The 25112-nt window shown below is 32.4% G+C and overlaps 1 protein-coding gene across 2 annotated transcripts in view; it reads left to right on the plus strand.

Moving 5' to 3' along the window:
- Positions 1–25112, plus strand: part of zeb2b (zinc finger E-box binding homeobox 2b) — a 225372-nt gene that overhangs the window by 171813 nt on the left and 28447 nt on the right. For both annotated transcript variants that reach the window (XM_061924118.2, XM_061924119.2), the window contains exons 4-5: positions 9552–9620; positions 14096–14284. In XM_061924118.2, the coding sequence (XP_061780102.1) occupies positions 9552–9620; positions 14096–14284 (258 nt within the window). The remainder of the gene's footprint in view (positions 1–9551; positions 9621–14095; positions 14285–25112) is intronic.

Here is a 25112-nt window from a genome sequence, read left to right on the forward strand (position 1 = left end):
GTAGACACGGCCTTGATGCTGACTCAACACACCTCTGGCTATCCTGCGGTCCACAGCGGCACATATTTGTGGCCCGCACTGACTCGGCCGGACATTGGAAAGTTCTCTTTCCGCCTGAGAAGTGTTGTATCCCAGATAGCTGCAATGGCTTTCTCTTAAGGTATTCATTTGTGATTTCCACAAGCGTCTGTACATGTAGAAGAAGGAGAAACACGGCCATGTCTGAGTGATTCGCCTCCATATTTCCAGTGGTTAGCTCCGAGATACGAATCCACTTTATTATCAAGCTGGCTGTGGCGCGTTCTTTCTGACGTCACTTCCTCTCCGAACTCAGTTTGTAAACAATCAATGAGTCCATACAAAGATTCAAGAAATAGACACCGTGTAAAAATTTGTCCAAAGAGGAGGACATTAAACGCTGGTTTAGTGTGGCTGAAACGGGGTTTAGGCTAAATAATTATCCGTTTAAGGGGTTAAACGACTTAGTGTAGACACGGCCTTGATGCTGACTCAACACACCTCTGGCTATCCTGCGGTCCACAGCGGTATATATTTGTGCGAGGAGGGGGACATTAAACGCTGGTTTAGTGTGGCTGAAACGGGGTTTAGGCTAAATAATTAACCGTTTAAGGGGTTAAACGACTTAGTGTAGACACGGCCTTGATGCTGACTCAAAACACCTCTGGCTATCCTGCGGTCCACAGCGGCACATATTTGTGCGAGGAGGGGGACATTAAACGCTGGTTTAGTGTGGCTGAAACGGGGTTTAGGCTAAATAATTATCCGTTTAAGGGGTTAAACGACTTAGTGTAGACACGGCCTTGATGCTGACTCAAAACACCTCTGGCTATCCTGCGGTCCACAGCGGCACATATTTGTGCGAGGAGGGGGACATTAAACGCTGGTTTAGTGTGGCTGAAACGGGGTTTAGGCTAAATAATTATCCGTTTAAGGGGTTAAACGACTTAGTGTAGACACGGCCTTGATGCTGACTCAAAACACCTCTGGCTATCCTGCGGTCCACAGCGGCACATATTTGTGCGAGGAGGGGGACATTAAACGCTGGTTTAGTGTGGCTGAAACGGGGTTTAGGCTAAATAATTATCCGTTTAAGGGGTTAAACGACTTAGTGTAGACACGGCCTTGATGCTGACTCAAAACACCTCTGGCTATCCTGCGGTCCACAGCGGCACATATTTGTGCGAGGAGGGGGACATTAAACGCTGGTTTAGTGTGGCTGAAACGGGGTTTAGGCTAAATAATTATCCGTTTAAGGGGTTAAACGACTTAGTGTAGACACGGCCTTGATGCTGACTCAAAACACCTCTGGCTATCCTGCGGTCCACAGCGGCACATATTTGTGCGAGGAGGGGGACATTAAACGCTGGTTTAGTGTGGCTGAAACGGGGCTTAGGCTAAATAATTATCCGTTTAAGGGGTTAAACGACTTAGTGTAGACACGGCCTTGATGCTGACTCAACACACCTCTGGCTATCCTGCGGTCCACAGCGGCACATATTTGTGCGAGGAGGGGGACATTAAACGCTGGTTTAGTGTGGCTGAAACGGGGTTTAGGCTAAATAATTATCCGTTTAAGGGGTTAAACGACTTAGTGTAGACACGGCCTTGATGCTGACTCAACACACCTCTGGCTATCCTGCGGTCCACAGCGGCACATATTTGTGCGAGGAGGGGGACATTAAACGCTGGTTTAGTGTGGCTGAAACGGGGTTTAGGCTAAATAATTATCCGTTTAAGGGGTTAAATGACTTAGTGTAGACACGGCCTTGATGCTGACTCAAAACACCTCTGGCTATCCTGCGGTCCACAGCGGCACATATTTGTGGCCCGCGCTCACCTCTCCTGGCAGCTTTTATACCATGTGAAAGTGTTGGCTGCCATGTCAAGACATAAACACTCGCTTTCCTCAGAGACCTCGCTCACACCGCAACGTCACTTTGTTGTCGTCCCCCGCGTGCCGGAGGTGGACGCCACCGCCTGCCGGAGGCTCCGGTCTCGCCCCTCCACACCGCAGATAAGACAGGTTTTTCCAAGGTAAACAGGGCAGAGTGGAGGACCAGTAAATCCCACCGGTCATCCCCCCTTCGCGTCAGGGCAAAAGCATGCAGCCAAATTTGATTAGCCAAAGCAAACACGGCCGGCGAGGACAAGCAAGTGTGCTGAAATCGGAGCTGTGTGGGTACATTTCAATCTGTTGCTCGTGATTTATGCCACTAAAAAGACATTTTTTTTTATTCTCATGCTGCGGTTCTGATGCCGCTTGGCAGATGCACAATCACCCAAAAAAAAAAAAAAAAAAAAAAAAAAGACCCCTCAGAAGCCAGGGAGGAGGGAAGAGGGAGGAGGGAGGCGGGTGTTGGTGTTGATCACCCAGCCTGAACCGCAGCCTGCACAGCCATCATCTCCATTGTCAGCTCAAAATAAAGAAGTAACACTACAAAAAGTCAGTGTTCAAAAACAAGAAAAATAAAATTACAAAAATGAGGGGTATTTTATTTGAACTAAGCAAAATTATCTGCCAATAGAACAAGAACATTTGGCTTGTCAAGATTTTCCAAAACAAGTAAAATTAAAGCTGCAAGCAGCATTGGTCGGGCCCGCGTATTTGGCAGGTGCTAGTCCTAAGTGTCCCAATACTTCTGTCAAGTTTTAGTCCCAAGTGTCCCAATACTTTTGTCTACTTTTAGTCTGAAGTGTCCCAAGACTTTTGTCTAGTGTACCTACCTTGTCTGCATTGTGTGGGCACGTTGGTGCTTCCTGTTTTTAAGCAGCCATCTTAAAAAAACAGCAGCGCAGCGGTTCTTTGAAGGCTCATAAAATCAAAACCGGAGCAGTTAGAAACATTATTTCAATAACTTTTATTTGGAAGGGTTCAATCTCTCTCCTGTGTTATTTTGAAGCTGATACGACAAACGCGCTCAGAGGAGATAATGTTTGAAGAGAAGTGACCGGTTTTTACAAAAAAATTGTTTTGAAGGGGGAATAGCAAACTTCCTGTTGATTTGTGCTGGGGGTTGTAAATTTATGAAATGTAGGTCTAAGTGAGACCTACATAGAGGTTTTTGTTTCATGTCTCTCCGACCTTCCCAGTGGGAGTTACAGGCAGTTTTGTCATTTTTTTCTTCCGAGAAGCAGTTTTTTTTGCGTTTTATTCAAAAATTGCAGTAGAGCGCAATTTTCAGATTTGGGGTTAGGTTTTTTTATTAGATCGCAATGTTTGCCAGTCCTGATGTGTGCGTTCAGTTTGGTGAGTTTTGAAGCATGTTAAGGGGGTCAAATTACAGCTCAAAGAGGCAAAAGTGACTGTTTTTAGTACTTTTTTGTCTTGAAGGGGGAATTGCCAACTTCCTGTTGATTTTAGCCCGAGAATGTACTATTATGAAATCTAGATCTGGGTCAGACCTACATAGAGGTTTTTGTTTCATGTCTCTCCGACCTTCATAGTGGGAGTTACAGGCAGTCTAGTTTTTTTTCTTTTCTAGGGGGCGCTAAAGCGCAATTTTGAGTTTTGGGGTTTGGTTTTTTTATTAAAAGGAAAGTTTCGCAGGTCCTGATGTGTGGGTCAAATATGGTGAGTTTTGAAGCATGTTAAGTGGGTCAAATTACAGCTCAAAGAGGCGGTCGGTATAATAATAATAAAGAATCATAATAAAACCTTACAAATTCAATAGGTCTTTATGTCCCATTGCATAAGGACTCCCTAATTAGCTAACTTCAATAAACCCCAAAATACCTTAAAATAAATATATTCTCACTAATAACAAGTGCACTACTATATAAGTACGTATGTTCTATTGTTTCATTGAAATTAAAACAGCAAAGTCCATTTGGCTGTCATCTGTTTTAATTATTTAATCAAGTCATGATTTTTTTTTTTAAATGCTTGAAATAAGAAATTGTCACTTTAAAAAAAGTAGTTTTATACTTGTGAGTGTTGATGACACAGCTTTGCAACACTTGATATTCTAGTTTCAAGCATGTTTTACTCAATATAGGTCATCAAATCTCAGCAACAAGCTGTAATATCTTACTGAGATCATTTAGGACCAAAACACTTAAAACAAGTAAAACACTCTAACATAAAATCTGCTTAGTGAGAAGAATGATCTTATCAGACAGAAAATAAGCAAATATCACCCTTATTTGAGATATTTCATCTTACTTAGATTTCAGTATTTGCAGTGCGAGTACGGTATTTGGATAAAACACAGTCTTTTTGCCATATTTTCAATGTGTATTTAAGGGAACATCATTGAAATCTAGTTTTCTGCATGCAACATAACCTTCATCATCCACATTGAAATTGCACTTTCAGCATTTGTGCATTAATAATAATTTAAAAGAATATTTAAAAAATGCACCACCGCTCTCATGTACCCTCAATTGCAGCGCCCTTGCGGCAACTATGCCCACATTATTCCCATTATTCAATATGGTCTGAATATTATTTATTTTTATCATTTATACTCATTTGACGAGGTTTAGTAGATCAGCTTTGCGTGTACTATCAAGTTTGCATGTGTTTTAGTACACGCTGGTGTTGTATCGATACCAATATTTTGGTACCGGTACTAAAATTATTTCGATACTTTTCGGTACTTTTGTATATAAAGGGGACCACAAAAAAATTGCATTATTGGCTTTATTTCAACAAAAAATCTTAGGGTACATTAAACATATGTTTTTTATTGCAGTTAAGTCCTTAAATACAATAGTGAACATACTAGACAACTTGTCTTTTAGTAGTAAGTAAACAAACAGAGACTCCTAATTAGTCTATGCAGTAACATATTGTGTCATTTATACACCTATTATTTTGTAGACTTTCCAAAACAAGTAAAATTAGCTAACCTCAATGAACCCAAAAATAGCTTAAAATAAGTATTTTTCACTAATAACAAGTGCACTTTTCTTGGTAGAAAAAAAACCCAGACCTTTTTGCTCAATAGGTGGAAAAATATTCCTAAATGAAGTAAATGCTAGTGCCATTATCTTGACATAATGATATTACATTTCTTGAAACAGCAAACTTATACTAAAAGCTAGTTTATTGTTCTTAATGGAAAGGCAACAAGGCAAGCGCTTGTTACTCTCGGGGTCTCCTAGCCGCTCAGGCAAATCATATTGTCTAAAAATGCATTTTTCCATGGATAACATGACATCATCGCGTCAAGTTTGTGCTCTTTCAGTCAATTAGTGTGCATATATACATTTTTAATTGTAATTTTGCAGAATTGATCTGAATGTGCATGAACTATTTCTGTTCAAAATTGTTAGAAATGTTAAATGTTTAAATATTAACTGTCAGTTTACTGTACTGTGCCAACTGTACTACTATATGAGTACCTATTTTCTATTGTTTCATTGGAAATAAAACAGCAAAGTCCATTTGGCTGTCATCTGTTTTAATTATGAGACACAATTGTGTCAAAGTCATGATTATTTATTTATTTTATTCTTGAAGTAAGAAATGATGACTTTAAAAAGTAGTTTTATACTTGTGAGTGTTGATGACACAGCTTTGCAACACTTGATATTCTAGTTTCAAGCATGTTTTACTCAATATAGGTCATCAAATCTCAGCAACAAGCTGTAATATCTTACTGAGATCATTTAGGACCAAAACACTTAAGACAAGTAAAACACTCTAACATCAAATCTGCTTACTGAGAAGAATTATCTTATCAGACAGAAAATGAGCCAATTTCACCCTTATTTGAGATATTTAATCTTACTTAGATTTCAGTATTTGCAGTGCGAGTACGGTATTTGGATAAAACACAGTCTTTTTGCCTTAAAGTTTCAATGTGTATTTTAAGGAACAGAAAATAAGCAAATATCACCCTTATTTGAGATATTTCATCTTACTTAGATTTCAGTATTTGCAGTGCGAGTACGGTATTTGGATAAAACACAGTCTTTTTGCCTTAAAGTTTCAAAGTGTATTTTAAGGAACAGAAAATAAGCAAATATCACCCTTATTTGAGATATTTCATCTTACTTAGATTTCAGTATTTGCAGTGCGAGTACGGTATTTGGATAAAACACAGTCTTTTTGCCTTAAAGTTTCAATGTGTATTTTAGGGAACAGAAAATAAGCAAATATCACCCTTATTTGAGATATTTCATCTTACTTAGATTTCAGTATTTGCAGTGCGAGTACGGTATTTGGATAAAACACAGTCTTTTTGCCTTAAAGTTTCAATGTGTATTTTAGGGAACAGAAAATAAGCAAATATCACCCTTATTTAAAATACTACTTACTTAGATTTCAGTTTGTGCAGTGCATTTTGCTTCTTGGCATTTGTCCTGGGAAACATAATAGCGGCCCCGAACCACATTTTACCGTGACACGTGAGTGGCATCAGACGGTCCCGCCTGATTAAACTCGGAGCAGAAGTGAGGCAGACGACGTTCTCGGAAGTGTGTGGATTTGATCGAGACCATTGTCCTTTTGATGGCAGGAAAGACTTTGTTTATGAGCTTGTCTGCTGGTTTACAAGAGCCTCACCTGTGCCAGCATCACACGGGCTATTTTGCAGGGCCATTGTCCTGATTGCTTGGAAACATTGGTGTCGCCTTCAATGTGCTTAACACAAAAAAGTAATGCGAGTATTGCAACTCTTAATTTGTGTGATTTAGGGCCATATTTACTAAAGGTTTGCGTGTACTAGGGTTGTACGGTATACCGGTATTAGTATAGTACCGCCATACTAATGAATCCTTTTCGGTACTATACCGCCTCTGAAACGTACCGGTCCCCAAGACGTACCGGTCCCGCACCCCACCCGAAATAATTTTAGTACCGGTACCAAAATATTGGTATGGATACAACACTAGCGTGTACTAAAACACATGCAAACTTGATAGTACACGCAAAGCTGATCTACTAAACCTCGTCAAATGAGTATAAATGATAAAAATAAATAAAATTCAGACCATATTGAATAATGGGAATAATGCGGGCATAGTTGCCGCAAGGGCGCTGCAATTGAGGGTCAATTTTTTAAATATTATTTTAAATTATTATTAATGCACAAATGCTATAAGTGCAATTTCAATGTGGATGATGAAGGTTATGTTGCATGCAGAAAACTAGATGTCAATGATGTTCCCTAAAATACACATTGAAACTTTAAGGCAAAAAGACTGTGTTTTATCCTAATACCGTACTCGCACTGCAAATACTGAAATCTAAGTAAGATGAAATATGTCAAATAAGGGTGATATTTGCTTATTTTCTGTCTGATAAGATCATTCTTCTCACTAAGCAGATTTTATGCTAAAGTGTAAATAACTACTTTTTTAAAGTAATAATTTCTTACTTCTAGCATGAAAAAAAAAATCATGATTTCGACACAAATGTCTCATACTTAAAACAGATGACAGCCAAATTGACTTTTATTATTTATTTAAACATTTAACATTTCAAACAATTTAGAACAGAAATAGTTCATGCACATTCAGATCAATTCTTCAAAATTACAATTGAAAAAAAATTATATACGTATATATGCGCACTAATTGACTGAAAGAGCACGCACTTGGCGCGATGATGTCATGTTATCCATGGAAAAATTAATTTTTAGACAATATGATTTGCCTGAGCGGCTAGGAGACCCCGAGAGTAACAAGATGTTGCCATGTCTCCATGGCGACAAATAAAGTAAGTTTCTTACAAGTAGCATTATCACTGCAGGACGAGAAATAGCTAAACATGCTTCACTATACACCGTAGCATCAAAATGTAAACAAACGCCATTGGTGGATCTACACCTGACATCCACTGTAATGATACCAAGTACAGGAGAGTATCTAGTTGCTACTAGTATGATTATGTCGAACATTTTTGGCATCACAACATCTTCTATTGTTTTTTTTAAATGTATATTATGTTTATAAACTCAGGAAATATGTCCCTGGACACTTGAGGACTTTGAATATGACCAATGTATGATACTGTAACTACTTGATATCGGATTGATACCCAAATGTGTGGTATCATCCAAAACTAATGTAAAGTATCAAAGAAGAGAAGAATAAGTGATTATTACATTTTAACAGAAGTGTAGATAGCAGGGGCGTCACTAGCTTTTAAGGACAGGGGGGGGGCTTTGCCCCCAGGAGATGCACAGGATGCGAGCGAATGTTACGCACGAACACAAAACTTCACAAACGGCTAACAAAGACTTAGAAATTATTCATTGTTATTATTATAATTTTTTTAAATGCACGGGACGAAATGAAATGCTCCCCGGGACGATGGCTTTTAACCATATATTTTATTTTTATTTTTATGTATTTATTCATTTTACATTTTATATTAAATGTCTTGGTTTTTCCTCCCTCTGAAAATCCTATTAAATGTTTAACAAGCCATCCTATAATAATCAAACAGCTATTAATGTAACAATACAATAAAACAAATATATTTAATGATGGTTTTTTTTCATTATTTTAACAATAGGCTTATGTATAATACTTTATATAGATTCTACAAGAAACACAAAACTTAAAAAAAAAAAATATTTACAATTGCACACACAAGGTTTTGTGCAGCTTCACTCATTGTAAAGGAAGATAATGTGCTTCGTACAACTGCAGGACCGCAAGCAAGGTCGCAGAAAAAATGTGGGCTGGAATTTGAGTGATGTGGGCATTTTCTATATGAACAAGTGGAATGGATTGGATACCGACGCACGAAAGGGGCTCTCTACCTTACGCTACGAAGTGAGGGGAAACTGAGTGAATAATAACAGGTTATATGATTATTTATTTAAACTCATATTTGGGCCACTTTATAATGAATATGTCGGCATTTATTTGTAAAAAAAAAACAAAAAAAAACACCAAATTATTTAGGGGGGCTCAAGCAGATATTAACAGTAAATGAACAAGTAGATTATTAATCCATTTTAATCATGTGTACAAAATAATAGGTGTATAAATGACACAATATGTTACTGCATAGACTAATTAGGAGTCTTTGTTTGTTTACTTACTACTAAAAGACAAGTTGTCTCGTATGTTCAACATTTTATTTAAGGACAACTTTGTTCTTCCATTACATTAAGAAACATATGTTTAATGTACCCTAACATTTTTTGTTGATGCCATTCTTTTGTGGTGCCCTTTATTCAGAAAAGTATCAACCACTTTTCAGTCTTAGTAGATCAAACGCAAGACGCCCACTAAATAGTCCACACTCGTTTAATATATTGCACATGCGGTTTAGCGTGTGGTATTTGGGTCTTTGTCAATCAGACACTTAGTGTGTGGATGAAAATGTCCACATGCGATACAGGCGGCATAATGCTGCATGTGGGCGAGTGTGGTGGTATCACAGCCGGGCAGTAATGAGTTGGGGCTGCATGGTGACTGATTGCTTAGGTGGACTTTGTGTGCAATCGCAGCTTGTCGTGTTAAAGGTAAATAAGTCACCGCTGTTGCCGTATTGCTCCCACACCTTTTGTCCTACTTTGTCGTTTTGCACTCACCCCGCCCACTTTGTCCACCCCTCTCTTCTGCAGATGAAATTAAAGACGATTTCGACACGCTGGGGCCAGACACCACTCTGCAGGCAATTGGAAACGGTACAGGTGAGGATCATTTAACCCTACTGTGACTGTCATCTTTACCAATATCAAAATAAGCACCCACTTGATTGGGCTTGACCGCCACAAACAACACCAATGATGTCGCTCCAAAAACTACAGACTACTGACAGTAAATATATCTATGCTTTTGGGATTATTTTATAATATCTGACTTTTAACATTGGGACTTTCTACTGAATGTGTGTAATTTGCTTGTTGCACAGAAACTCTCAAAAAATTAAAAAAAAATTAAAAAAAACACTAATTTAACTTCACACTTGAATTGTAATTAGGGCCCGTATGGCCCATTGTATAAGGACTCCCTTGGGAGTCCTTATGCAATGGGACATAATTAGGGCCCGCATGGCCCATTGTATAAGGACTCCCAAAGGGAGTCCTTATGCAATGGGACATAAGGACCTATTAAATTTGTAAGGTTTTATTATTCTTTATTCTTTATTCTTCCGCCGCCACTTTAAACTGTAATTTGACCCACTTAACATGCTTCAAAACTCACCATATTTGACCCACACATCAGGACCTGACTCAGACCTACATTTTATAATAGTACATTCTTGGGCTAAAATCAACAGGAAGTTGGCAATTCCCCCTTCAAGACAAAAAAGTACTAAAAACAGTCACTTTTGCCTCTTTGAGCTGTAATTTGACCCCCTTAACATGCTTCAGAACTCACCAAACTGAACGCACACATCAGGACTGGCAAAAATTGCGATCTAATAAAAAAACCTAACCCCAAATCTCAAAATTGTGCTCTAGCGCAATTTTTTAATGAAACGCACAAAAAACTGCTGAGATAATGTTTGAAGAAAGGTGACCGGTTTTTACAAAAATGTTGTGTTGAAGGGGGAATAGCAAACTTCCTGTAGATTTTTGCTGGGGGTTGTCAATTTATGAAATGTAGGTCTAAGTGAGACCTACATAGAGGTTTTTGTTTCATGTCTCTCTGACCTTCCCGGTGGGAGTTACAGGCAGTTTTGTCATTTTTTTCTTCCGAGCATTTTTTTCTCCGTTTTATTCAAAAATTGCTCAAGAGCGCAAATTTTAAATTTGGGTTTAGGTTTTTTATTAGATCGCAATATTTGCCTGTCCTGATGTGTGTGTTCAGTTTGGTGAGTTTTGAAGCATGTTAAGGGGGTCAAATTACAGCTCAAAAAGGCAAAAGTGACTGTTTTTAGTACTTTTTTGTCTTGAAGGGGGAATTGCCAACTTCCTGTTGATTTTTGCCCGAGAATATACTATTATGAAATCTAGGTCTAAGTCACACCTACATAAAAGTTTTTGTTTCATGTCTCTCTGACCTTCCTAGTGGGAGTTACAGGCAGTCTAGTTTTTTTTTTCTGTAGGGGGCGCTAGAGCGCAATTTTGAGTTTTGAGGTTTGGTTTTTTGATAAAAAGTTTTGCCGTATATTACTGATGTGTGTGTAAAAATAATAATAAAACCTTAGAAATTCAATAGGTCCTTATGTCCCATTGCATAAGGACTCCCTTCGGGCCCTTCGGGCCATGCGGGCCCTAAAAATATGAAACAAGATAAAACTCTTAAAAAAACACTTTTTTTCCCCCCTCTTTTGTAATTGCAACAATTATATAACAAGCTCTAAATGAAATTTGATGCATCTATTCCACAATAACTACATATGTACATGCTCTAGACATTGTAATAACAAAACAAAACAAAATATAAAAGACATTTTAATTACTTGAATCTGATGAATCCAGTCCGATGAAACAAATAGATTTTGTTCGAAGGAAACCTTGAGATGTTGTGTGAGTTCATGGCCAATAGCCTTGTGAGACTGAACAATAGGACCCAATGACTATGTAAATGTGGTAAAAAAATAAAAAGATATATAACAGATTGTTTTTTAGGATGGTTAAAGGTAACGTTGTAATTTTACAACAAGGGGTGTTACGGGGTTAATTGTAACTTAGTTATTGGGTTTCACTATGTAAAGCGCTTTGAGTCACTAGAGAAAAGCGCTATATAAACACAATTCACTTCACTTAATTCACTAATCACGGGTGCTTAAAACATTTAGTTTGCACCGATGACATTTGGATGCTTTTTTTATTCTCTCTTCAGACAAGCAAATAGTTGCTACCTTGACCTTTCAGCAATTGGCCGGGGAAGTCTTCACAACAGACCCTTAGAGCTTACCTTGACTCGCCATCCAAACGGCTCGTTAGCGGCAATCGATCTTAAATGAGACATCACTCAGATGAGACACAGTCTCAGTTGGTTAGGGAAGGTGAACGTCTTAAGAAACTGTAGGTGGCAGCACGCTCACAGGCTCAGAGTCTGTGCTCTAGTTTCATTTCTAGTTTGAGGTTTGGTTTGGCTAATCTGCCCATTGCAAAAACCGAGCAAAAACAAAATCCTGCTCTGACCTTGGACATCAATGTGATTAATCCAGGAGAGTGCACGTGTACACTGCAAAAAGACTGTGTTTTGTCCAAATACCGTACTCGCACTGCAAATACTGAAATCTAAGTAAAATGAAATATCTCAAATAGGGCTGATATTTGCTTATTTTCTGTCTGATAAGATCATTCTTCTCACTAAGCAGATTTTATGTTAGAGTGTTTTACTTGTTTTAAGTGTTTTGGTCCTAAATGATCTCAGTCAGATATGACAGCTTGTTGCTGAGATTTGATGACCTATATTGAGTAAAACATGCTTGAAACTAGAATATCAAGTGTTGCAAAGCTGTGTCATCAACACTCACAAGTAGAAAACTACTTTTTTAAAGTCATCATTTCTTAAATCATGACTTTGACACAATTTTGTCCCATAATTAAAACAGATGACAGCCAAATGGACTTTGCTGTTTTATTGTCAATGAAACAATAGAATATAGGTACTCATAAAGTAGTACAGTTGGCACAGTACAGTAAACTGACAGTTAATATTAAAACATTTAACATGTGACATTTCTAACAATTTTGAACAGAAATAGTTAATGCACATTCAGATAAATTCTTCAAAATTACAACTAAAAATGTTGGGGCCGGGGGCCAGGCTGTATATATATATATATATATATATATATATATATATATATATATATATATATATATATATATATATGTATGTATGTATGTATATATATATATATATATATATATATATATGTATGTATGTATGTATATATATATATATATATATATATATATATATATATATATATATATATATGTATGTATGTATGTATGTATGTATATATATATATATATATATATATATATATATATATATATGTATGTATGTATGTATGTATATATATATATATATATATATATATATATATATATATATATATATATATATGTATGTATGTATGTATGTATATATATATATATATATATATATATATATATATATATATATATATATATATATATATATATATATATATATATATATATATACATACATACATACATACATACATACATACATACATACATACATACATATATATATATATATATATATATATATATATATACATACATATATATATTTTTATACATACATACATACATACATACATACATACATACATACATACATATATATATATATATATATATATATATATATATATATATACATACATATATATATTTTTATATATATATATATATATATATATATATATATATATATATATATATATATATATATATATATATATATATATATATATTCCTCGTGCACTGATTGACTGAAAGAGCACGCACTTGGCGCGATGATGTCATGTTATCGATGGAAAAATGCATTTTTAGACAATATGATTTGCCTGAGCGGCTAGGAGACCCCGAGAGTAACAAGCGCTTGCCTTGTTGCCTTTCCATTAAGAACAATAAATTAGTTTTTAGTATAAGTTTGCTGGTTTCAAGAAATTTAATGCCGGGCACATATCATTAGCATTTACTTAATTTAAGAATATTTTTCAACATATTGAGAAAAAAGGTCTCATTTTTTTTTCCTATCAAGAAAAGTGCACTTGTTAGTGAAAAATATACTTATTTTAAGGTATTTTTGGGTTCATTGAGGTCAGCTAATTTTACTTGTTTTGGAAAGTCTTGACAAGCCACATTTTCTTGTTCTAATTGCAGATAATTTTCCTTATTTTAAGTAAAATACACCTAATTTTTGTATTTTTTTTCTTGTTTTTTATTACTGACTTTTTGCAGTGTGTTATGACTGAATTAGGTTCTGCCCATTGCTTATGTGTGATTAGTGGTTGGATTGGGTTACAATTCTTATTTTAGAGGCACAGCATGACCAAGCAGAGCCCATAATTTAGACATATTCTCTCCAAATGGGCTGAAATGTTGTAGTGTCACCACCCTGCATGTGTTTCGAGGAAAACATTCCCAATATCCGTGTTTCCCCGGCGGGGGGGAAATGAACCAAATTTATTCCTTGCTGTGTCTTGTTTCCACTTCAGTCAAGAGCGTGGATTGCACTTCAGAGTTTGAGGATTTCTTCGTCAAGCGGAAGCTGGATGTCAGCGACAGCCACGTGGTGAGCATCGCCGAGTATCTCCAGCGAGGAGATACCGCCATCATCTACCCGGAAGCCCCGGAAGAGCTGTCACGCCTCGGGACGCCGGAGGCAGCGGGGCCGGAGGAGAACGGTATGTTCTAGTGTTATAACAATACCAATATTTTGGTAACGGTACTAAAATTATTTCGATATTTTCCGATATTTTTCGATATTTTTCGATATTTTTCAAAAAATGTCGATATTTTTCAAAAAATGTCGATATTTTTCAAAAAATGTCGATATTTTTCGATAGTTTTCGATATTTTTCAAAAATGTTCGATATTTTTCCAAATAAAGGGGACCACAAAAAATTGCGTTATTGGCTTTATTTTAACAAAAAATCTTAGGGTACATTAAACATATGTTTATTATTGCAAGTTTGTCCTCGTGTTATAACAATACCAATATTTTGGTAACGGTACTAAAATTATTTCCATATTTTCCGATATTTTTCGATATTTTTCGATATTTTTCAAAAATGTCGATATTTTTCAAAAAATGTCGATATTTTTCAAAAAATGTCGATATTTTCCAAAATTTTTTGATATTTTTCGATAGTTTTCGATATTTTTCAAAAATGTTCGATATTTTTCCAAATAAAGGGGATCACAAAAAATTGCATTATTGGCTTTATTTTAACAAAAAATCTTAGGGTTCATTAAACATATGTTTATTATTGCAAGTTTGTCCTTGTGTTATATTAATACCAATATTTTGGTACCAGTACTAACATTTTTTCGATATTTTTCGGAATTTTTCAATATTTTTCAATATTTTTCAATATTTTTCAGTATTTTTCAATATTTTTCAATATTTTTCCATTATTTCCGGTACTTTTCGGTACTTTTTTAAACAAAGAGGACCACAAAAAAATTGCATTTTTGTCTTTATTTTAACAAAAAATCTTAGGGTACAATAAACATATGTTTATTATTGCAAGTTTGTCCTCGTGTTATAACAATACCAATATTTTGGTACCAGTACTAACATTTTTTTCGATAGTTTTCAATAGTTTTCAATATTTTTCAATATTTTTCAATATTTTTCAATATTTTTCCATTATTTCCGGTACTTTTCGGTACTTTTCGGTACTTTTCTAAACAAAGAGGACCACAAAAAAAATTGCATTTTTGGCTTTATTTTAACAAAAAATCTTAGGGTACATTAAACATATGTTTATTATTGCAAGTTTGTCCTCGTGTTATAACAATACCAATATTTTCATACCGGTACTAACATTTTTTCGATATTTTTCAATATTTTTCAATATTTTTCAATATTTTTCAATATTTTTCAATATTTTTCAATATTTTTCAATATTTTTCCATTATTTCCGGTACTTTTCGGTACTTTTCTAAACAAAGAGGACCACAAAAAAATTGCATTTTTGGCTTTATTTTAACAAAAAATCTTAGGGTACATTAAACATATGTTTATTATTGCAAGTTTGTCCTCGTGTTATAACAATACCAATATTTTGGTACCTGTACTAACATTTTTTCGATATTTTTCGGAATTTTTCGATATTTTTCGATATTTTTCAAAAAATGTCGATATTTTTCGATATTTTTCAATATTTTTTGATATTTTTCCAAATAAAGGGGACCACAAAAAATTGCATTATTGGCTTTATTTTAACAAAAAATCTTAGGGTACATTAAACATATGTTTATTATTGCAAGTTTGTCCTAGTGTTATAACAATACCAATATTTTGGTACCGGTACTAAAATTATTTCGATATTTTCCGATATTTTCCGATATTTTTCGATATTTTAAAAAAAAATTCGATATTTTTCAATATTTTTCGATATTTTTGGATATTTTTCCAAATAAAGGGGACCACAAAAAATTGCATTATTGGCTTTATTTTAACAAAAAATCTTAGGGTACATTAAACATATGTTTATTATTGCAAGTTTGTCCTAGTGTTATAACAATACCAATATTTTGGTACCGGTACTAAAATTATTTCGATATTTTTCGATATTTTTCAATATTTTTCCATATTTTTCCATATTTTTCCATATTTTTCCATTATTTCCGGTACTTTTCGGTACTTTTCGGTACTTTTCTAAACAAAAAGGACCACAAAAAAATTGCATTTTTGGCTTTATTTTAACACAAAACCTTAGTGTACATGAAACATATGTTTATTATTGCAATTTAGTCCTTAAATAAAATAGTGAACATACTAGACAACTTGTCTTTTAGTAGTAAGTAAACAAACAAAGACTCCTAATTAGTCTATGCAGTAACATATTGTGTCATTTATACACCTATTATTTGGTACACATTATGAGGGACAAACTGTAAAAAAATGTATTATTAATCTACTTGTTCATTTACTGTTAATATCTGCTTATTTTCTGTTTCAACATGTTCTTTCTACACTTCTGTTAAAATGTAATAATCACTTATTCTTCTCTTCTTTCATACTTTACATTAGTTTTGGATGATACCACACATTTGGATATCGATCCGATACCAAGTAGTTTCAGTATCATACATTGGTCATATTCAAAGTCCTCATGTGTCCAGGGACATATTTCCAAACTTTATGAACATTATATGAATTTTAAAAAAAACGAAAGAAGATGTTGTGATGCCAAAAAATATTGACGTATACTTGGATACTTGGTATCATTACAGTGGATGTCGGGTGTAGATCCACCAATGGCGTTTGTTTACATTTTGATGCCGGTGAGCTGCGCTGTGTAGTGAAACATGTTTAGCTATTCCTCGTCCTCCAGTGATAATGATACTTGTAAGAAACATACTTTATTCGTCGCCATGGAGACGGGGATTAGTGATTTAGAAGTAGCCATGTCTTAAAGCACCTCTTCCTGAGGGTGTTTCAGTGTTATAACTTCACCTTTATCTTTACTTTTTACACCAAAATGCGTCCATTCTCCCTTTTTTGTCTACACACTGTGTCTGCTTGTAAGTACTCTGTGTGTGTGCGCTGCCGAACATGCTCCTCTGCTGGTAAAACCAGCAATGGCACGACGTGACTTCGACCGTTAGTTCCAGAGACGATGTAGTACCGAAAATAATTCCTTAGTATGGCGATACTGTACTAATATCGTTATACCGTACATTCCTAGTGGGTTTTATCATCGAAATAAAAAAAACAAATATATAAAAAAACTTGCCAAGTGTCTCGGCCCATCTGCGTAGACTAAAAAAAAAAAAAAAAAACGAGTAGCATGAGAGTCTGGACGTGGCGGCCGCTCGCTCGCCTGACGTGAGCGGGCAGCTGTTGGTCTCACAGATTCGCCGGATGCCACAGTATTTACCTAGCGTCTTAGGCAACAGCTGGGCAGAAACCAGATAGTGCACCTCTGAAGTTCCCAGGAGGCGGAGACACGGAGGGGTTAGAGGGGGGGGGGTAGAGGGGGGGTTGGGGGGGGTCAGGCTGCAGACATGGCAAACATTGCATTGGCAAAGCTTTTAAAACATGACGGCAGTGAGGAAGTTACCATCCTGCTGTGTGTGTGTGTGTGTGTGTGTTCTTGTATTTCTACCCTTCTTGAGACAAGAAGAAGAAAAAGTATCTTCCATATGAGGAGGTGTGAACAAGTGATGACATAAATCATGGTCCCAATAACATTGCATCTGAATAGAGAGCCAAATACTAGAGTCCGTGAACATTGCTCCAAAGTCAGGATTTTTTTGTTGATTTAATGTGCACACAAAAGTAAAAAAAAAAAGTACAAAAGTATCTTCCATATGAGGAGGTGTGAACAAGTGATGACATAAATCATGGTCCCAATAACATTGCATCTAGTAGACAATGTCTCTTGTGCACCCCTGCTGGTCAAAATGAGGGTGGTCCCAAAAAAGGAGGGACTTTTCAAATTGACTGTGTGTCACTTTTAAAAGTGCTCCCCCTCTGGTCAACGTATGAAATAACAAGTGTGTGTAAGAAATTGAAATGTGCCCCCTTTGGCCAAAATTAATTAAAACAAAAATAAAATAAATATGTGTAAAGAGACATACTGTAATAAATTGAAATAAATAATGAAAGTTAAAAACCACTTGTAAACAAAAAAATTCAACGACAAAAAATAAATAACTAAAAGCAGTCTTTATTCTCACAATGTGTTGACTTTTTTCTTATAAAATTGGGAATGATTTCTCATGTTTTTTCTGTTTCTGTAATATTGCAATATTTTCTTGTAAAATGATTACTTTTTTATGTAGCATTTTTACTTTTAATGCAAAAATGGTGACATTTTTCATACATACAATTTTGACTTTTATGACAATAGTGCCAGTGTTTTTTGTTGTTCTTGTAAAACAGTGACATTTTTTTGAGTAAAATTATGACTTTTGTCATCATTTTGTTAAATAAAATTCCAGTTATTATTAAAATATTGCCAAAATTTTAAAGTTTTCCTTTAAAATTCTGTCTTTTATCAAAATATTGCCAATGTGTTCGTTGTCCTTGTAAAACAGTGAAATTTTTCTGAGTAAAATTATGACTTTTGTCATAATTTTGCAGAGTAACATTCCGATTATTATTAAAATATTGCCAAAATTTTAAAGTTTTCTTATAAAAATATGTTTTTTATCACAATATTGCCAGTGTTTTTGTTGTCTTTGTAAAACAGTGACATTTTTTTTAGTAAAATTATGACTTTTGTCATAATTTTGTTAAATACAATTCCAGTTATTATTAAAAAATTGCCAAAATTTTAAAGTTTTCTTATAAAATTCTGTCTTTTATCACAATATTGCCAGTGTTTTTGTTGCCCTTGTAAAACAGTGACATTTTTTTTAGTAAAATGATGACTTTTGTCACAATTTTGCCAAGTAAAATTCTGATTATTATTATAATATTGCCAACATTTTAAATTGTTCTTATAAAATTCTGTCTTTTATCACAATATTGCCAATGTTTTCGTTAACCTTGTAAAACAGTGACATTTTTTTTAGTAAAATGATGATTTTTGTCACAATTTTGCCAAGTAAAATTCCGATTATTATTATAATATTGCCACAATTTTAAATTTTTCTTATAAAAATATGTCTTTTATCACAATATTGCCAGTGTTTTTGTTGTTCTAGTAAAACAGTGACATTTTTTTGAGTAAAATTATGACTTTTGTCATAATGTTGTTAAATAAAATTCCAGTTATTATTAAAATATTGCCAACATTTTAAAGTTTTCTTATAAAAATATGTTTTTTATCACAATATTGCCAGTGTTTTTGTTGTCCTTGTAAAACAGTGACATTTCTTTTAGTAAAATGATGACTTTTGTCACAATTTTGCCAAGTAAAATTCCGATTATTACTATAATATTGCCAACATTTTAAAGTTTTCTTATAAAATTCTGTCTTTTATCACAATATTGCCAATGTTTTCGTTGTCCTTGTAAAACAGTGAAATTTTTTTGAGTAAACTTATGACTTGTGTTATAATTTTGTTAAATAAAATTCCGATTATTATTATATAATTGCCAACATTTTAAAGTTTTCTTATAAAATTCTGACTTTTATCACAATATTGCCAGTGTGTTTGTTATCCTTGTAAAACAGTGACATTTTTTTGAGTAAAATTATGACTTTTGTCATCATTTTGTTAAATAAAATTCCAGTTATTAATAAAATATTGCCAAAATTTTAAAGTTTTCTTAAAAATTCCGTCTTTTATCACAATATTGCCATTGTTTTTGTTGTCCTTGTAAAACTGACATTTTTTTGAGTAAAATGACGACTTTTGTCATAATTTTGTTAAATAAAATTCCAGTTATTATTAAAATATTGCCAAAATTTTAAAGTATTCTTATAAAATTCTGTCTTTTATCACAATATTGCCAGTGTTTTTGTTGTTCTTGTAAAACAGTGACATTTTTTTGAGTAAAATGATGACTTTTGTCATTATTTTGCAGAGTAAAATTCCGATTATTATTAAAATATTGCCAAAATTTTAATGTTTTCTTATAAAAATATGTCTTTTATCACAATATTGCCAGTGTTTTTGTTGTTTTTGTAAAACATTGACATTTTTTTGAGTAAAATTATGACTTTTGTCATCATTTTGTTAAATAAAATTCCAGTTATTATTAAAATATTGCCAAATCTTTAAAGTTTTCTTATAAAATTATGTCTTTTATCACAAAATTGCCAATGTTTTCGTTGCCCTTGTAAAACAGTGACATTTTTTTGAGTAAAATTATGACTTTTGTTATAATTTTGTTAAATAAAATTCCAGTTATTATTAAAATATTGCCAACATTTTAAAGTTTTCTTATAAAATTCTGTCTTTTATCACAATATTGCCAATGTTTCCGTTGTCCTTGTAAAACAGTGACATTTTTTTGAGTAAAATGATGACTTTTGTCACAATTTTGCCAAGTAAAATTCCGATTATTATTAAAATATTGCCAAAATGTTAAAGTTTTCTTATAAAAATATGTTTTTTATCACAATATTGCCAGAGTTTTTGTTGTTCTTGTAAAACAGTGACATTTTTTTTAGTAAAATGATGACTTTTGTCATAATTTTGTTAAATAAAATTCCAGTTATTATTAAAATATTGCCAAAATTTTAAAGTTTTCTTAAAAATTCCGTCTTTTATCACAATATTGCCATTGTTTTTGTTGTCCTTGTAAAACAGTGACATTTTTTTGAGTAAAATATGACTTTTGTCATCATTTTGCAGAGTAAAATTCCGATTATTATTAAAATATTGCCAACATTTTAAAGTTTTCTTATAAAAATATGTCTTTTATCACAATATTGCCAGTGTTTTTGTTGTTCTTGTAAAACAGTGAAATTTTTTTGAGTAAAATTACGACTTTTGTCATAATTTTGTTAAATAAAATTCCAGTTATTATTAAGATATTGCCAAAATTTTAAAGTTTTCTTATAAAATTCTGTCTTTTATCACAATATTGCCAGTGTTTTTGTTGTCCTTGTAAAACAGTGACATTTTTTTTAGTAAAATGATGACTTTTGTCACAATTTTGCCAAGTAAAATTCCGATTATTATTATAATATTGCCAACATTTTTAATTGTTCTTATAAAATTCTGTCTTTTATCACACTATTGCCAATGTTTTCGTTAACCTTGTAAAACAGTGACATTTTTTTTAGTAAAATGATGACTTTTGTCACTATTTTGCCAAGTAAAATTCCGATTATTATTATAATATTGCCACAATTTTAAAGTTTTCTTATAAAAATATGTCTTTTATCACAATATTGCCAGTGTTTTTGTTGTTCTAGTAAAACAGTGAAATTTTTTTGAGTAAAATTATGACTTTTGTCATCATTTTGTTAAATAAAATTCCAGTTATTATTAAAATATTGCCAACATTTTAAAGTTTTCTTATAAAATTCTGTCTTTTATCACAAAATTGCCAATGTTTTCGTTGCCCTTGTAAAACAGTGACATTTTTTTTAGTAAAATGATGACTTTTGTCACAATTTTGCCAAGTAAAATTCCGATTATTATTATAATATTGCCAACATTTTAAATTGTTCTTATAAAATTCTGTCTTTTATCACACTATTGCCAATGTTTTCGTTAACCTTGTAAAACAGTGACATTTTTTTTAGTAAAATTATGACTTTTGTCACAATTTTGCCAAGTAAATTTCCAATTATTATTATAATATTGCCAAAATGTTAAAGTTTTCTTATAAAATTCTGTCTTTTATCACAATATTGCCAATGTTTTTGTTGTCCTTGTAAAACAGTGACCTTTTTTTTAGTAAAATGATGACTTTTGTCACAATTTTGCCAGGTAAAATTCCGATTATTATTATAATATTGCCAAAATTTTAAAGTTTTCTTATAAAAAATGTTTTTTATCACAATATTGCCAGTGTTTTTGTTGTCCTTGTAAAACAGTGACATTTTTTTGAGTAAAATTATGACTTTTGTCACCATTTTGCCAAGTAAAATTCCGATTATCATTATAATATTGCCAACATTTTAAAGTTTTCTTATAAAATTCTGACTTGTATCACAATATTGCCAATGTTTTTGTTGTTCTTGTAAAACAGTGACATTTTTTTTAGTAAAATGATGACTTTTGTCACAATTTTGCCAAGTAAAATTCCGATTATTATTATAATATTGCCAACATTTTAAAGTTTTCTTACAAAATTCTGACTTTTATCACAATATTGCAAGTGTTTTTGTTGTTCTTGTAAAACAGTGACATTTTTTTGAGTAAAATTATGACTTGTGTCATAATGTTGTTAAATAAAATTCCAGTTATTATTAAAATATTGCCAACATTGTAAAGTTTTCTTATAAAATTCTGTCTTTTATCACAATATTGCCAGTGTTTTTGTTGTCCTTGTAAAACAGTGACATTTTTTTTAGTAAAATTATGACTTTTGTCACAATTTTGCCAAGTAAAATTCCGATTATTATTATAACATTGCCAAAATTTTAAAGTTTTCTTATAAAATTATGTCTTTTATCACAATATTGCCAATGTTTTCGTTGTCCTTGTAAAGCAGTGACATTTTTTTGAGTAAAATTATGACTTTTGTCATCATTTTGTTAAATAAAATTCCAGTCATTATTAAAATATTGCCAACATTTTAAAGTTTTCTTATAAAATTCTGTCCTTTGTCAAAATATTGCCAGTGTTTTTGTTGTCCTTGTAAAACAGTGACATTTTTTTTAGTAAAATGATGACTTTTGTCACAATTTTGCCAAGTAAAATTCCGATTAGTATTATAATATTGCCAAAATTTTAAAGTTTTCTTATAAAAATATGTCTTTTATCACAATATTGCCAGTGTTTTTGTTGTTCTTGTAAAACAGTGACATTTTTTTTTGTAAAATGATGACTTTTGTCACAATTTTGCCAAGTAAAATTCCGATTAGTATTATAATATTGCCAAAATTTTAAAGTTTTCTTATAAAAATATGTCTTTTATCACAATATTACCAGTGTTTTTGTTGTTCTTGTAAAACAGTGACATTTTTTTTTGTAAAATGATGACTTTTGTCACAATTTTGCCAAGTAAAATTCAGATTATTATTATTATAATATTGCCAAAATTTTAAAGTTTTCTTATAAAAATATGTTTTTTATCACAATATTGCCAGTGTTTTTGTTGTTCTTGTAAAACAGTGACATTTTTTGAGTAAAATTATGACTTTTGTCATTATTTTGTTAAATAAAATTCCAGTTATTATTAAAATATTGCCAAAATTTTAAAGTTTTCCTTTAAAATTCTGTCTTTTATCAAAATATTGCCAATGTAAAATTATGACTTTTTTCATAATTTTGCAGAGTAACATTCCGATTATTATTAAAATATTGCCAACATTTTAAAGTTTTCTTATAAAATTCTGTCTTTTATCACAATATTGCCAGTGTTTTTGTTGTTCTTGTAAAACAGTGACATATTTTTTAGTAAAATTATGACTTTTGTCACAATTTTGCCAAGTAAAATTCCGATTATTATTATAATATTCCCAACATTTTAAAATTTTCTTATAAAATTCTGACTTTTATCACAATATTGCCAATGTTTTCGTTGTCCTTGTAAAGCAGTGACATTTTTTTGAGTAAAATTATGACTTTTGTCATCATTTTGTTAAATAAAATTCCAGTTATTATTAAAATATTGCCAAAATTTTAAAGTTTTCTTATAAAATTCTGTCTTTTATCACAATATTGCCAGTGTTTTTGTTGTCCTTGTAAAACAGTGACATTTGTTTTAGTAAAATGATGACTTTTGTCACAATTTTGCCAAGTAAAACTCCGATTATTATTATAATATTGCCAACATTTTAAAGTTTTCTTATAAAAATATGTCTTTTATCACAATATTGCCAGTGTTTTTGTTCTCCTTGTAAAACAGTGAAATTTTTTTTTGTAAAATGATGACTTTTGTCACAATTTTGCCAAGTAAAATTCCAATTATTATTATAATATTGCCAACATTTTAAAGTTTTCTTATAAAATTCTGACTTTTATCACAATATAGCCAGTGTTTTTGTTGTTCTTGTAAAACAGTGACATTTTTTTGAGTAAAATTAAGACTTTTGTCATTATTTTGTTAAATAAAATTCCAGTTATTATTAAAATATTGCCAACATTTTAAAGTTTTCCTTTAAAATTCTGTCTTTTATCAAAATATTGCCAATGTGTTCGTTGTCCTTGTAAAACAGTGACATTTCTTTGAGTAAAATTATGACTTTTGTCACAATTTTGCCAAGTAAAATTCCGATTATTATTATAATATTGCCAACATTTTAAAGTTTTCTTACAAAATTCTGACTTTTATCACAATATTGCAAGTGTTTTTGTTGTTCTTGTAAAACAGTGACATTTTTTTGAGTAAAATTATGACTTGTGTCATAATGTTGTTAAATAAAATTCCAGTTATTATTATAATATTGCCAAAATTTTAAAGTTTTCTTATAACATTATGTCTTTTATCACAATATTGCCAGTGTTTTTGTTGTTCTTGTAAAACAGTGACATTTTTTTGAGTAAAACTATGACTTTTGTCATCATTTTGCCAAGTAAAATTCAGATTATTATTATAATATTGCCAACATTTATAAGTTTTAGTACTCTTTTTCATAAAATTGCCAAAATGTTAAGCTTTTCTTGTAAAATTGTGACTGTTTTGAGCAAAATTCCAACTTTTGTCATAACATTGCACAAATGTTCAGTTTTTCTTGTAACATTTTGACTGGCGTTGACTAAAATTACAACTTTTATTGCAACACTGGCAAAATTCAAAGTTTTTCTTGTGAAATTATGGCCTTTTTCTTGTGAAATTCTCACTCATTTTTCACAAGAAGCTTTTTTTATATTTGCATGGTATGTATATATTATTAATGTTGTAAATACACTTCTTTATATATCTGGAAAGGCTGGTCCTAAAGAGGTAGGCATTTTTTCTCAGGTCTCAAGAAGGTAACAAAT

Source organism: Nerophis lumbriciformis, linkage group LG28 (genome assembly GCF_033978685.3).
Source record: "Nerophis lumbriciformis linkage group LG28, RoL_Nlum_v2.1, whole genome shotgun sequence".
In the NCBI taxonomy this organism is placed as follows: Eukaryota; Metazoa; Chordata; class Actinopteri; order Syngnathiformes; family Syngnathidae; genus Nerophis; species Nerophis lumbriciformis.